The sequence below is a fragment of the Anser brachyrhynchus genome (genome assembly GCF_964034855.1).
Source record: "Anser brachyrhynchus genome assembly, chromosome: 8".
Taxonomy (NCBI): domain Eukaryota; kingdom Metazoa; phylum Chordata; class Aves; order Anseriformes; family Anatidae; genus Anser; species Anser brachyrhynchus.
The window spans coordinates 23,122,788-23,137,803 of NC_137702.1; the positions used below are offsets into that span (position 1 = coordinate 23,122,788).

The following is a 15,016-nucleotide window of genomic DNA, read 5'->3' on the forward strand; positions in this document are numbered from 1 at the left end:
TTTTCTTTTTTTTTTCTGGGGAAAAGCATTAAAACTGTTTTTTCTCTGTTTTACATAATAGTTCTCCATCAATTCATACAACATACAATTTCCACTAGTGTGGATCTCGGCTTGAGTGTTTTTGTGACAGGTGTAAGATCAGAGTTAAATCTTCAGCAGGGTTTAAAAATTGCTCCTAGAGTGAGAGCTTACTTAGGATTCCTGTCTCCATTTTGGAAATTAACAACATGGTTTATTTCTTAAATTTGAGACTTGCAAGCTTCCTGTGACTGGAAAAAATATTTGAATTTCTTATTGATAGTTTTCTTATTGAAAGATTTCTCTTTCGGATAGAAATCTTAGAGTAGTAAAATCTGGATTGAATGGAGGTAACTTCTAAGCCATTATTTGGAGTTAGCATCACGTATCTAATGACTTGGCCATTTTTTTTGCTGCGAGTGTTAGATGCAGCAATTCTAGATTCTTCACTTCTTGCTCTCCTGTGTAATGTTCAGTGTTTCCTTCATTCTCAAATACAGAAACTCTCCTCCATAAAGCTCTTGCAAGAGTGTTATATAATAGGTTTTAAAAAAAACAACACTGGAATGCAGAAAACTTTGCAGCAGGCTTTCTACATAAGCTGATAAGATTTTCTCTGATGTGACACAGCAAATAGTGATTCAGTTCAATGGCTTCAAAATGCATTTAGCTAATTATTTTATGGTTACCATGGCAGCTTGTGTGCCAAGCCCAGATGGTGTCCTCATTTCATTCAATTAATGCAGTAGGGGGGTTGCTGTTTCAAGAAGAAATACAGAATGAGAATTGGTATCAGCTGCTTGCTATCATCCTCAGTTTGCAACTTGGGATACACCTGTTGTGTTCATACTTTGCTGATCTGCAGTTGGCTGCTGGAACTTGTACTTCTTCCAGATGCCTCGTATGCATTCCAGCAGTCATCCAGCCAACTGCCTCATGCTCTTGTGTAAGACTTCAGTTGAGTGAGGCAAAACTAAGCCCTTCTCTGATGCTATGGGTGACCACACAGGGAAAAAAAAAAATCTCCATGATCTAATGAGCAGCATTTATTTTTTGGTTCACACATTGGTTAGGAGTTGGGATTAATTGCTACCATCGAATCTTTGATAATTCTTACGCTTGTAATGCAGTTTTTAGTCACAGAGCTAAATATTGTGGCATTTGCTTGTCATACTATCACAAAGAAAATGAAAAGAGTGAGGATCCCTGTCTTTTATCCTGTATTGCTATGAAGAATTTTTTCACAGATCAGAGAGAACATAACCTCTTGTAGCTGCTGGCTTAAAAAAAAAGCACGTATAATGGAGGTTGGATGTTTTTTGGGCTGTAAATGTTCAGATCCTTTTTTTGTCAGTTTGCCTTAGAGCCCGTATAGCCTAATACACGGTCTCTTACCGTAGCTACTAAGAGCAGGTATATGAGCAGACTGTTACTCAGGCTGTTAGAATAGAAATCTTCCCTCAGTAAGATTATCAGTCATTCGGTATTAGAAGGCTGTTGACCTAAGAGGTCAATATTCATTATGTGTATGGGATGGGGGATTGATTCAGAGTAGATGCTAATGAAACCTGCTACAGAAGACAATCTACTTATTTGGCCTCTCTACCATGTGCAACAGAAGTCTTAAATTCCAATCTGGAGTTAGGATGTTTTAGGTTTTAGAAATCAAAGCTTGACAGTGTTTTGATACTCTTCTTGCAATGTAAATTTGGCCTTTAAAAATCCTGAACAACTTGTTAGAATAGTGAATAATCTTAAGGACTTTTGTGATAACATGGTTGCCTGTCCTTCAGTGGACAGCAGTTACAGCATAAAAGAAGGGAAATCTTTGTCTGGAAGGAAAAAAAAGATGTGCTAACATAGCTGAAGAGCTTCAGGTATTCTCCATGCTATGTCTCATTCCATTGGGCAATTCAAACTGTCGATTATTGCTCTCTGGTGCTTGCTTCTGGATTATTCTCATTCCAAATAAATGTGATAGCTGGCCTAGTAAGTTTAACAACTTTGGTAGCAAATGCAAATATTTTATGAGGATTGCTCTTGGCTCATGAATTCTATTACCAGTAAATTAATGCGGTTCTATGGTTCACATTTTAAGGATGATCAGGCTGATAGGAATCGCTTTCTGAACTGTTGACTCCGGAAAATTTGTGACTCTGTGAATATCTTCTTTTGTAGGTCCAGCTCTTCCAGTAAATAGTTATTTCCAGCAAGAGTTTCCCAGTCTGCCGGCAGCTGGGGATCAGGAAAAGTCAGGCAAAGATAAAGATGCACCTGAAGAGACCCATGGATCTGGACCTAGCTTACGTCCACAAAGTAAGTATATGGTACAGATTTTTGTGAGATCGCATGCAGTTGTCTGGAACTCATTTATTACAAGGGTATGTGCTCCCTGTACAAAATAATTCATGAATTCATTATTTTAACAAACATACCTACAGGAAAGAAACAGCTGCAAACTGTCCTCCCACGTGAAAATCGTGTGACTATCTCCATCATACAGTTATCTTGTTTAAGAGCTTGTCATAAAGATTTTTTTCTACTTTACTGTGTTCCCAGTGTGGAAAACAGGTGTTTAATCTTCTCCTGCAGTCCCCTCTATTTGCCTGGTCTGGTCAGTAGTCCACTTGTGCTCTGAGGAACATTTGTTAGTTGCACTGTATTGGCATTTTCTTACTTCTACCTGCCAGATGTCACAGTGGACACGATGTGTATTTAAAGAACTCTCTAAATAACTAATTAAGTACAGCCCTCGTTACTTCTATTCCATCCTTATCCGATACAAGCCAGACTCTGGATACCTGTCTTTACTTAGAAATACAATGCACAGATATGTCATTTCCAGCTGCTTGAGAGATTCATGATAGGCCTCTGCATAAGCAGCTTAATCTTTGCATTTTACTATTATCAATATCCTTCCTAAATTGCCTTGTGTTTTGGAAGGCAGAGAAAAACAACTAGTGGTCTATAAATTTAACTCTTACCCTTCGGGATCACAGCTGGAGGTATGGCTGGAGAGGATCAGAAAGCATTCCCCGTTTTCTCAAGTGGCTATTGTTTGTTTCAGTAGCAAATAGCGATCTGTGCAGACAGACATTCCTGTGTCACTGAGAGCTGCGTAGGAAGAATGTATTTTTCCTCATTCCTGTCTGTGAATCTGTAATATAAAGTCTGTCTTGTTTTCTCGTACTGATTCTGTCAATGCAGATGCTACTAACTGGAGAGAAGGTGGTAATAAAGGCAACTCACCCAATTCTCCAGCTGATCAAGAAGGTCTTGGGCAAGAAGATGGTAATGCTACACCAGCAGAACAAAACGATGGCCAGAAGGCAGCAGAGAAGAGGGATCCGCGGTTACCACAAGTCCCGCAGCCCAAGCTGAATGGCCAGCAGCAACCACCTATCTCATCTCAGTACAGGGCAATGATGCCACCTTACGTAAGTGATGGCTACACAAAAAGTTTGATTACTGGCTGGTGTGATTGCTTTAAACCCCCTTCTCCTCCCCCCAAGGAAAGCTCGGTAGTTTAGCTAGAATGGTGGGATAACAACCAACTCCTCAAAGGATGTACCCATATATTGCCACTCCTGTTACGCTAAGTTTCAACTTGTCAGGAGTTGACAAATACTTACAATCGCTCCACCTTGGTGGCTTGACATCACATGCTTGTCGTTTGAGAAGACTGTTTTAAGTGAAGAGCCTTACTTTACTTCCATTATGATTCCTGTGATGATGTCAGTATATTTAATGCAATGATGGTTTTTAACAAATGTCTCCTGTTTGAAATTTTTCTTAGATGTTCAATCAGTATCCTAGAATGGCGTATCCTCCTTCCATGCAAGGACCCACAAGGTTTCCTAATTCTGAGCCCAGTAGGTAAGACACCTTACAAGTGTTCTTGTTTTCTAAGTATGAACTGTGTGTGTGATTCAAACTGGGGGGAAAAATAATAACAAAAAATACTTTGCCCTGTAAGTCTTGGTTACAATTATGTGCTGTCACTGATTAGTCTCAAGTTTGGCTTCTGTGGAGCAGTGCCACAGAGTGGCTTTTGTTTCACAGCTCAACTGCAAAACTTACAGGGATCCTGCTTTAAAGGAATCCTGCATGTTACAGAGCTTTTGAATCTGAAGAGCAGGAGACAGTTAGGGACACATTTGTAACTTCAAGCAGCACCTTGCCTGTCAAATGACTGTTCCATTGTCACAATGAAAGTAAATTCGTGGTTCTCAACTCTACTGCTCATCAATGAAAGTAGAACTCTAATCCTTTATGAAATCAATTTTACTCCTTTCTGTGTGTGTTCCCCTAGTTGAGGATGGCTGTGCACATGCACAAGGAAATGGCATCATGTAGGCAGTGTGGTACAACTTTTGACAGATAGTCTGTGGTTGGAATCCAGGAAGGGAGCAGGAGAAGCTGGGCAATGACTGGGAGAACTTGAGTATAGGAGTAGAAAGAGTGCAGAACCTTCGGCAGTGGAAAAAGCATGAAAAATGCAAACAAATATCTCTGAAGTGGATAGTGGCATAAGAAGGGTGTCAAGTCTATGCAGTGCATTGTTTGAAAGCTACAAGGTATGTGGCTTTCTACTGTCAGCAAACAGCATGGAACATTTGGCTTGTTTGCGAAGTGTGCAAGCAAGGCTATGTTATCTAATCTTTCTCTTCCATGGAGAACTGTGGTGGTGTAGCAGTAATGATTTGAACTACAGTAGTCTTATGTATGGATGACGCTTCACATTTAAACTGATGTGAGAGAACAGTGTAGTGTATACTTGAAACAATCGTCATACAAGTTGGCCTTTTATCTAGATATTCTGCTGGATAAATAGTGACAGTCACCTTTGTTTCTCTTTCTCAGAGGGCCGAGAGGAAGAGGACCACCTTCATGGTGTTCAGAACCTATTGAGCGCCCGTCCATTCTTAGTGCTAGTGAGCTGAAAGAACTTGATAAATTTGATAACCTGGATGCTGAGGCTGATGAAGGCTGGGCAGGTAAGAACGTCAGACTGATGATCTCTGTTATTTGTATATCGAATCCTTCTGAATGATTAATCGACTATTTGCTTATGCATCAGGGGCTCAGAGTGAAGTGGATTACACTGAGCAGTTGAACTTCAGTGATGACGATGAGCAAGGAAGCAGTCAAAAAGAGAAGGAAAGTGGGTGAGTTGGTGTTGCCAGTTGGTGTGAATGCCACATAACTAGCTTAGCTCTTGGGAAAGTTGAATGAGATGTAAGAAGTACTCATTTCAATAACGCTTATTGCAGTAATTTAGTATTGTATTAAACTGCATAACTGTCTGCAGATGGCAGTCACGTGGGCATGCAGCGGAAGTGATCTTTGCTGTGAGGATCTTTCACTCTTGCTAAGAGACGCAGGGGATAGAAGATAAATCACCAAAGCCCTATATGGAGTACACCTTCAGTTTTTCTTATTTCTTTGCACAGTGATGAACAAACACCAACAAAAGATTCTCAGAGCCCTGATGGCCAGAAGGAAGCAGAAGAGCAGACAAACGCTAAGTCTGCCACCCAGGTTTCCACAACAGCGGCCAAAGGGCCTTATGGCAAAACTTCTCAGCTTGATCAGGTTTGTGTTTTCTTCCCTTCGACTTTTCTGGCATCAGCCTTGTCAGAAGAGGGCCAGTGCAGGTGTCTTTCCAAACTGCCAGGTCGATTAAGGTTGTGAACATGAGTAAAAGCATCAGTTAATGCTTATCTTAGCTGTGATAACTGATGGAGTGCTGCTTAGCTTTTTCTGGTCCCAAAATAAAGTAGCATGTCTTTATCTAGATGTGAGGGGGTAAGAACTCACGTTGGTTACTGTGGCTCAAGTGACATGTCTTAACTTGGTTCTTCTGCCTGTCCATTCCTATAACAGAATGAAGCCATTCTGGTGTCCGTTATGTTTTATAGTGGCACAGGGTAAATAGCACCCTGTTGGCCCACACATTTCCTGATTTTTTTTTTTTATATCATGACCTGGCTTTCTTTAATACAAACAGTATCGTATCAGATTGCTTCTGACTTCTCAGGTAGACAAATTTTCTACAGACCGTGTAGCGTTCATCAGTTTGACCTTTTTGGTTTTTGGATTACCCTGTAATAAAGGAAGACTGGCAACTAACTCAGTTCATATCTGCTTCAGTCTTTTTTTTTTTCCCATGAGTAAAAGCTGCTGTTGGCTTTGTCTGAAAATTTCAGGGAAACACTTTCTCCTGACGCCAGTAAGAGCGAAGATAGATCTTGAATTTGTTTTCATTGCACTTTTTCTCTGTGTAAAGATCATGTAGCCTTCCATGGTTAGATGCTACATTGAGCCTAGGGAAAAACAGTGCAGTGGACTAAACTCTGAAATTTGGATGTGTGAATTCTTAAAGTTGTACAACTGTCAGTACATGAAATGGAGATGTCCTTGCCCTCTTTTTGCATACAGATTTATATCATATACAAGGTAGTAGAAAACAGTGCATCTGAAAGTTGCCAGCCTTACTTTTGTTGTAAGGTTGTTTACCCTGGTCTTGTGTTTGATCCAATAGGATCGGGGTCCAGCACAGCCCTCTATACACGACAGAGGCGGTCCCGTTCATCCCAAATCTATTCTACCACCGGTAAGAAAGATTAGGATTGTCCTTATTTTCTTGAGTTAAATTCTTTAATGTGATAGCAGAGGGAGTTAGACTAGGAAAAGTAAACATGCTTCGCATAGGGATAAGCATTCTCTGTAACAAGTGATGTAGAACCTAGGGCCAAGTAGGAGTGGGACCTCAACACAACCACACTGCAAACTGTGTAAAGTAGCCCCATCTTGAGAGTGGCATATGAAATACATGCAAACTTCCAGTGGTTTTGATTATTCAGTGTTTGTGTGGGGACTGGAGAGGACAGGGATGTGGGGAGGTTGTTTAAGGGCTGAATGTGGCCAAGCATTGGCTGCATGCCCAGGCAGACAGGGAGATGAAGTTCCAAGTGAAGTGTGGAGGTAGCAGCTTCTTACCTATTTTCAACAGTCCTTTTTAAAATTGCTGTTATCCTATGATAACCTTGAATTTCTTTGGCTCCTTGGGGGACTTTGAATTGTCCCAAACAGGCAGTAACCAAATCTAAAAGGTTTTTGTCATCTTCGTAGTCACTTTGCCATTAGCAATGATATGGAGCAGTGACATGAGCCCAGCTGAATCTTTTCTTCTCCTTTCTGAGATCAGGTTGCATGGGTTGTAACTGGAGCAGGAGGGTGGGGTCTTGGTTTGTCTCTCAAATGTCACTTAAAAAGTGCAATCCAAACACATCCGTTGGCTATAGTTAAAATGTAGTATTTCACCTAGCTGTTCTATATAATATGTGCTCTACCTGACTTAGTGATTTTAATATCGCAGCATCCCCCTCCTCCTGATCGCACGATAGGACCTGGAAGGCAGGGACCCTTTCCCCCTAAACCAGTACCAGATGAAGATGAAATATGGAAACAGAGGAGAAGACAACAATCAGAGATATCTGCTGCAGTTGAGCGAGCCCGTAAACGACGAGAAGAGGAAGAAAGAAGAATGGAAGAACAAAGAAAAGCAGCTTGTGCAGAAAAGCTGAAACGGTTAAATGAGAAATTTGGCTGTATGACAAAACCCTCCCGAGAAGACCCTCTGAAAGAACGAGAGAGGGAAAGGGAGAGAGAGAGGGAAAGGGAAAGAGAAAGAGAAAGGGAGCGGGAGCGGGAAAGGGAGAGAGAGAGGGAGAGAGAACGGGAAAGAGAAAAGGAGAGGGAGAGGGAAAGGGAAAAGGAAAAAGAGAGGGAGAGGGAAAGGGAGAGGGAGAGGGAAAAAGAAAAAGAAGAAAAAGAAAAACTGGAGAAAGCAAAAGAGCAAGAAAAGGAGAATGAGAAAGAAAAGGAGGTGGAGACAGAAGAGAAAGAAAAGGAGGAGAAAGAAGAGGAGAAACCAGCACATGAGGCTCCTGAGCCTGTAGAACCTGTGGCAACACCTGCAGTAGAAAAACAAGAAAGTGAAAGCAGGAATAACAAGGAAGAAAAAGGTATGCTTGCACACAAATAGGAGTTGTCTTTCTTAAAGCTGAGACACAGAGCATAGTAGTAATCTAAGAGTCTAATTTGAATACCTAATTAAGTGCATCTAGAGCACTTATTTTCCTGGCACATTACAGTTGCTGACTCTGTCCTTTGAGCTAGACCTGTTTGGCAAGCTCATCAAAACGTTAAAGGAAAAAATTGGTTCTATGATTTAGGCTGGACATAGAAGAACGCAGAAAAAGTAAAAGGCTTGCTTTCTTCTTGCTAAAAGAGGGTCAGCAATTCATGTTGCCAAGAAGCAACATAAATCATTTCAGCTATTCTGTTCTTTAAGCAAGCCTAGAGAAGTAGATGTGAAGAGCACATGTTTAAACTTGGTACATTTTTTGTAGTGGAGCTTGAAGGCAACAGGAAAACTGTTATTAAGCATAGTCTAACAGTTTCCTAAGCTTTAAATGGATAAAAGTGATTGGGAAACTGAACTTTGATTCATAAATAAGTTGATTCACATTTAATATGGTAGCATTGATACAGAACTTCTTAAATCACAGTATTGCAACAGAAATGACAGCTGATTGCACAGCTTGAGTTTAAAAGGGATGCTGAGAGATGTATTAATGACAATATTTTGAGGTGCTGTTCTTAACTTTTTTGCATGTCTGCTTTGAGAACTAAGACTGTGAGGTTTGAGAAAGGTTATTCATTTTAGAGAGGTCCTTTATTTGATGCTCTGGTTAACGTGAAATCATTGTAGTTTTCAGATGCACTTGTCTCACATCTGTTTGGTTTTGGTTTGGTTTGTTTTTCCAGAAGATCAACCAGTCTTTACCCGACAAGACAGTGGTCGGAATGAGAAAGAGAATTCACAGGTGACTCATGAGAGTGAGCCAGATTCAGGATCTCAGCCTCGTCCTGCTGTTTCCTCAGGCTATTCTAAACAGTTCCAGAAATCACTACCGCCAAGATTTCAGAGGCAGCAGGTAACTAACTAGTTCACTAAAATGTCTTTCTGCCTCATTCTAAATAAGAATGTGACTGTAGGAGTTCTATTTAAAAGTCCAAGGTGTTGGCTTTCAGCTTCTATAATATCTGTTGTATTGGCAGAATTTGCTTTGCAGTAAGCACTTCTCATTACTTGCAAAGTGTATAAGGGAGGAGAAGACAAGAGAGGCTTTTAAAACTGGCTGCTTTTTGCATCGATTGCTGGAAGTAGAGCATTGCCCTGTGGATTCTTTTGGAATCTGCTGTCTAATGATCATTGTTTTTGCAGCTCTTCTTTAAAGGGCATGACACTTGTGAATGTAATTTGCGCTCAGTTCCTATGGTCTGAAGAGCACTTGTTATTCACGACATGCACAAAGTGTAGATTGTTCTATATCTCAGCCAAACACTAGTAAAACTGTAGTTATTCTAAATTGTCCAGCCTTTTTTCCCCCCCTCCTTTTCTCCTTGTTCATCCTGATTCATATTTGTAATTAATTTTCAGGATGCTTAGTATCCCAGAGGTGACTGCACTTGTTGTTTCTAAGGTTTATTAATTCTGCTCAAGTCTTAATCTTTAAAAAAAAAAAAAAATAATCTTGTAATACTATTTTCTATCATTCAGGAACAGATGAAGCAACAGCAGTGGCAGCAACAGCAGCAAGGTGTACTTCCGCAGTCTGCTCCCTCCCAGCCCTCTAGTGGCCCTGTACCTCCTCCCCAGCATAGACCCCTTTACCAGCCAATGCAGCCACATCCTCAGCATTTAGCTTCAATGGGCTTTGATCCCCGGTGGCTAATGATGCAGTCTTACATGGACCCACGAATGATGTCAGGGAGGCCTGCAATGGATATGCCTCCAATTCATCCAGGTAAAATCTGGCACCACGTTTGACTGTTGAACTTTCTCAGTTTTGAAATAGATGTCTTTCCTTAACCTGTGTCTAGTAATTGTAAATGGGTAAGTTTTATTTAAAAAAAAAAAAAAACTACATTATTTGAGACTAAGTAGATTTTAGTGATACTAGGAGAATGATACAGTCATACGTCAACGTATATCTTTGACTAGAAGGTAAAATCACAGCTTTCTCCCGTATCAAGGCATGTTAGTGACAGGGCTGTATTCAAAATGTAAGACTTGGCTGCAGATGTTAAAGCTGGCATGAGTTGGGTCGTTACACTATAAAAATGGTATATTTAACCATTTATCTCTCATGGTAGCACTTGGTACCACTTTATTTAAAAATATATATATATTTTTATCTTATGTACTAGCTAGCACCTTCAGAATCTTGTTATATTTCTGTTTTCAGATTCCTGGCGCTAAAAGTCCTTTTTAACTTTTAGAGTGTCCATCTGACTTGCAATTAGAAAAGCTAAATTCTTTAAAATGTAAATAACAAAATAGGACCTGTAGTCCTTAACAGGGTACCATAAAACACTTGTATGTACACTCGCCATGCCTTTGCCGTTCAGATCTTGCAGCAGAAACTTCATCCACAAGTTTACAGATGTACAGGCCTGGTTCTTTCCGTGATAGTGGAAGCAGACAGCTTTTCTTTTGGTTGTTACTGAGGGTAAGGGTGGTGAATATGACTTAATCATTCTGAAGTCAGCTGGCAGTGAAAAAACATTTGGTTCCAGCAACAGAAGGTACAGAGAAAAGATAGGAGAGAGAATAGTGCTTCTCAGGACCCCCTGATACTCTTTGTGTTTTATGAGCTAGGTCTGTTTGATAATGTTAAAATGGTTTCAATTGTTGAAATTAAATCTGTCACAGGAATTATGCCTCCCAAACCACTGATGAGAAGAGACCAGATAGAAGGATCAGCAGCTAGTTCGGATTCATTTGAGCATATAGCTCGCTCAGCAAGAGAGCACGCTGTTCCTCTGTCAGAGCCCCGCATGATGTGGGGGTCAGACCCGTACCCCCATGCAGAACCTCAGCAAGCTAGTTCTCCTCCCAAAGTGTTAGAAGAGCCTGACAGCTTGAGGTAAGCCTGAATTAGCTACTCTTGCCACTTCTGAGCAATATGTGATAACGCACTTAGCTATGTAATTTGTATTGTAAAATACTTCTTAAACTGTAAATTCTGACCAAGTTATTGCTGCTTTTCACACAAAACTTTAAAAGGAGTTGTGGCTGGAGGGACACAACGTACTTGGCACTCTCGTATAAGAAATTCCTGCTCTAGAGTAGGGTGTAGAAGGGCATTTTACCCCTTTTTTGGGATCCTTAACCTAATTTGATGAATGGTGATTGCCATAATATTGTAAATTTTCAGTTTTGTGGAATGCTGCTTCAGTATTGTATCCTGTCCTTCATCTGCTTTCCTTCTTCCACATACAAGAGAGCTTCTGTCTGATATATGTTAGTTTCAAAAGTGATGTGTTAAGTACAAGTGGTATAAACTGAGACAGTCCCTTTGGACCTTTGCTGCATGCTGAGCGGTCAGGAAGGCTTCCTGTACATCTTCAAAATATCTCCCAAATAAGTTTCTTTGCTGTACTGTGGCCTGCGTGATACTTAGTGATGTTAGCCTGCTAACCTGGAGGCTTGCTTTAAAGTACAGGTATAGCCATTAATACATTCCTAAAGCGAACTGTACATTTGACATTGAATTTTTAACCGGGGTAGAATAAAATGGGTCTCCATAAAAATAGCAGACACTGAAATTGACTATCTTATGTTTCCTGAAGCTGACAGAAATCCTTCATGCAAACAGAAAATTATTTAGGCAAATATTTATCAATAAGAACTTTTCCCCCACTGTGACATTTTTAATTGCCTTTTCTTAGGTCCGAGGCACACTTGGAGCAAGAACGAGTTGCTGTTCCCTCTGCAGCTTATCCTGTAGAACACAACCAGTTGGACTCTCATCCAAAGACAGACTTTTTCAGAGAATCGGGAGAGGTTGAGGTACAAAAGTTCCCAAGCAGGCCTTTGGAAGATGTACAGCCTCTACAAACTGACACATCTAACACTGCAGTTAATTTTGAAGGAGTTGATGAGAATGTTTCACGCAGCTCTCCAGAAGAACTTGTACCTGTGGGGGAAAGTCATTCTTCATTAAAGAGGAGCATTTCCCATGGTTCAAGTCATTCTCTAAAATCAGAAGAACAGAGGAATGAGACAACAGCAAATATCCCTAAATTGATTAACAGGTCTGTTGAGTCAAAGGAGATAATTGAGAGAATTGAGGTTAAGCCAAAAAAAGAAGTTTTGATCAATAATAGAACAACAGAAGGACCAAAACCTGAAAAAACCTTCAAACCTAAGTCTGAAACAAGATGGGGCCCTAGGCCAGGTTATGGCAGGAGAGAAGAAGGTAGTGATAGACCAGTAAGAAGATCGGGTCCTATTAAGAAACCGGTGCTTAGAGATATGAAAGAAGAGCGTGAGCAGAGAGAGGAGCGTGAGCAGAGGAAGGAGAAAGAAGGAGAAAAGATTGCTAATGAAAAACTGAGCAAGTCTGAAAAAAGTGACAAAAAGGAAGCACCTCAAGTGCCAGTGCCTCAGGCTGAGCCAGAGACGTCTGCCTCTAGCAGTGCACCTCTGGCTAAGAAGATAGCCCAGGATGCTGCTCCGACGCCAGCCAGCCCGGAGAGCAGTCAGCCTGAGACCGTGGTTAAAGTTCCAGTTCAGCCATCCACGCCTCCAGTCCCCCAGCAGCTCCCAGCTGCCCAGCCTGCTGCTCCCCAGCTGCCCCCTGCCATACCGCAGCAGCCGCCTGCTCAGCCTGCAGCGCAGCAGCAGCCACAAGTTCAGCAGCCAGCTACCGCGGTGAAGGAAGAAAAGCAGACAGAGAAGGTAGTTAGCAAGGAGGTTGTGGAGAAACCACGCTTAGAAACCAGACCAGTAAAAAGAGAGCCTGGCTTACCACCTAGGACATACTGGAAGGAGGCTAGGGATAGAGACTGGTTCCCAGATCAGGGATACAGAGGCAGAGGTCGTGGGGAGTATTATTCCAGAGGTCGTAGCTACAGAGGTTCTTACGGAGGACGTGGTCGGGGCAGCAGAGGCCATAACAGGGAGTACCCACACTACAGAGATACTAAGCCTAGATCAGACCATGTACCTTCAGGGCCTGTTAGGCAGAGAGAAGAGAGTGAAACTCGCAGTGAGAGTTCTGACTTTGAAGTAATTCCAAAACGGCGGCGACAGCATGGTTCGGAGACTGACTCTGACAGTGAAGTTCATGAAAGTGCGAGTGACACTCTGCTTTCAGACAAGGACAGCCTAATCAAAGGCAAGCACCCAAAAAGAGAGGAGAGAACCGATGGCAAGAAACCTATGAAGCCACTGTCATTCAAACCTGAAAACAATATCAGAGTAGACAATAGATCTCTAGAAAAAAACTATATAAGAGATGATGAGAATAAACCCAAACCAGGGTTTCTTCCTAAGGGAGAGCCTTCTAGACGAGGCAGAGGGGGGATGTATAGACGTGGTGGTAGGGATCCTGGTGGGCGTCCTCCACGTCCATCCACAATAAGGAGACCAGCCTACAGAGACAATCAGTGGAACCCTAGACAAACAGAGATCATTAAAACAGAAGACGGGGAGCCTCCAAGGAGAAATGAACATTACGGTCCTATACCCATTGATAAAAGACCTCCAAAATTTGAGAGGAAGTTTGATCCAACCAGAGAGAGGCCACGAAGACAAAGGCCTGCTCGGCCTCCAAGGCAAGATAAGCCACCACGCTTCAGGCGGCTAAAAGAGAGAGAGGCTGCGTCCAAGATAAATGAGGCAGTAACCAGCTCATCAACAAGTGCTACAGTCAGTAACGCAGGTAACGAGCCCTCCAACGCTGCTCTGGAAGTTTCAGGAAGTAAGACACCAGACTTGTCCAACCAGAATTCCTCAGACCAGGCAAATGAAGAGTGGGAAACAGCCTCAGAAAGCAGCGACTTCAATGAGAGGCGTGAGAGGGATGAGAAGAAAACAGCAGATGTAGCAGCACAGGTGGCTGCAAAAGCAGGAGAAAACACTGGAGCTCCTAAAAGGGAAATAGCCAAGAGAAGTTTCTCTAGTCAGCGGCCTGGCATAGACCGTCAAAACCGACGTGGCAACAATGGGCCAGCTAAGCCGGGAAGGAACTTCTCAGGGCCTAGGAGTGAAAGGCGCAGTGGTCCTCCACCCCGAAGTGGAAAAAGAGGGTAAGTACCAGGTTCTGGAAGGAAGCAGACATAGCTGGGGTTGTGTTGTCCTCTTGTGGTTTGCATATGCACCTGTGTCTGTGTACTTTCTGTATTTATTTGTTTGCAGACACTTAGAAAATGGAGTTAAGAGTAGAGTATTCCTATGCATGCACGATGTTAAACAAGCCTGATTAAAAAAATGTACCCCTGTTTCTCAGGGTATGTTTACCAAAGTTTGGGTGCAAGCTGGAATGTTAATGTGAGCACTTTTGCAGGTTAATAATGTTGCAGCATTGCATTTGGCTCGCTGTATTTAAATCAATCATCTAACATAGAGAAGCATGTTGAGAAATGCTTGCCATTGAGAATAAACTTTGTTTCCCCATATGGTAAATTTGATTGGAACTTGATAATTATCTAGTGTCACTGCTTGCCCACTCTAATCTCTGGATTAAAAATATTAAGGCTTTCTTTGGACTAGTCACTTAAATATGATGTGGAAGCAAAGGCTGGGTTTCCCAGGTGCCACAGCAAAGCCAGAATGCTGGTTTCTGACTACTGGCTTCAAAGAGCTTTTGGCCTGTGAAACTTCTATATTTTTACCCTTTTTACATTTGCTCACGTTACATACTGTAAGCTTCCATTCTTTTATTTTTTTTTTTTACTTTTTCCAGAGAAGGCTTCACTAGAGTTCTGAACTGTGTACCTGTTGAGTTTTTGGTGTCTCTACCTTGACTGAGGCAGAGCTCACCTTAAAATTAAATTAGGTACTTTTTTTTTGTGATTTTTTTTTTTGGCAGCAAACATTGGATATGTCTCCAAAACAGCTTTTGCTGTTTAGCTTCTG

At 41.6% G+C, this 15,016-nt stretch overlaps 1 protein-coding gene across 26 annotated transcripts in view; it reads left to right on the forward strand.

The window, feature by feature from the left end:
* PRRC2C (proline rich coiled-coil 2C) overlaps window positions 1-15,016 on the forward strand; it is a 70,380-nt gene that overhangs the window by 23,055 nt on the left and 32,309 nt on the right. For 21 of the 26 annotated variants that reach the window (XM_080601641.1, XM_080601663.1, XM_080601661.1 and 18 more), the window contains 12 exons: window positions 2,197-2,334; window positions 3,211-3,455; window positions 3,815-3,894; window positions 4,882-5,015; window positions 5,099-5,186; window positions 5,472-5,613; window positions 6,563-6,634; window positions 7,400-8,048; window positions 8,854-9,023; window positions 9,650-9,896; window positions 10,805-11,018; window positions 11,824-14,187. In XM_080601641.1, coding sequence (XP_080457767.1) covers window positions 2,197-2,334; window positions 3,211-3,455; window positions 3,815-3,894; window positions 4,882-5,015; window positions 5,099-5,186; window positions 5,472-5,613; window positions 6,563-6,634; window positions 7,400-8,048; window positions 8,854-9,023; window positions 9,650-9,896; window positions 10,805-11,018; window positions 11,824-14,187 — 4,543 coding nt within the window. The remainder of the gene's footprint in view (window positions 1-2,196; window positions 2,335-3,210; window positions 3,456-3,814; window positions 3,895-4,881; window positions 5,016-5,098; window positions 5,187-5,471; window positions 5,614-6,562; window positions 6,635-7,399; window positions 8,049-8,853; window positions 9,024-9,649; window positions 9,897-10,804; window positions 11,019-11,823; window positions 14,188-15,016) is intronic. The other 5 variants (XM_080601662.1, XM_080601658.1, XM_080601664.1 and 2 more) reach the window with 1 other exon arrangement.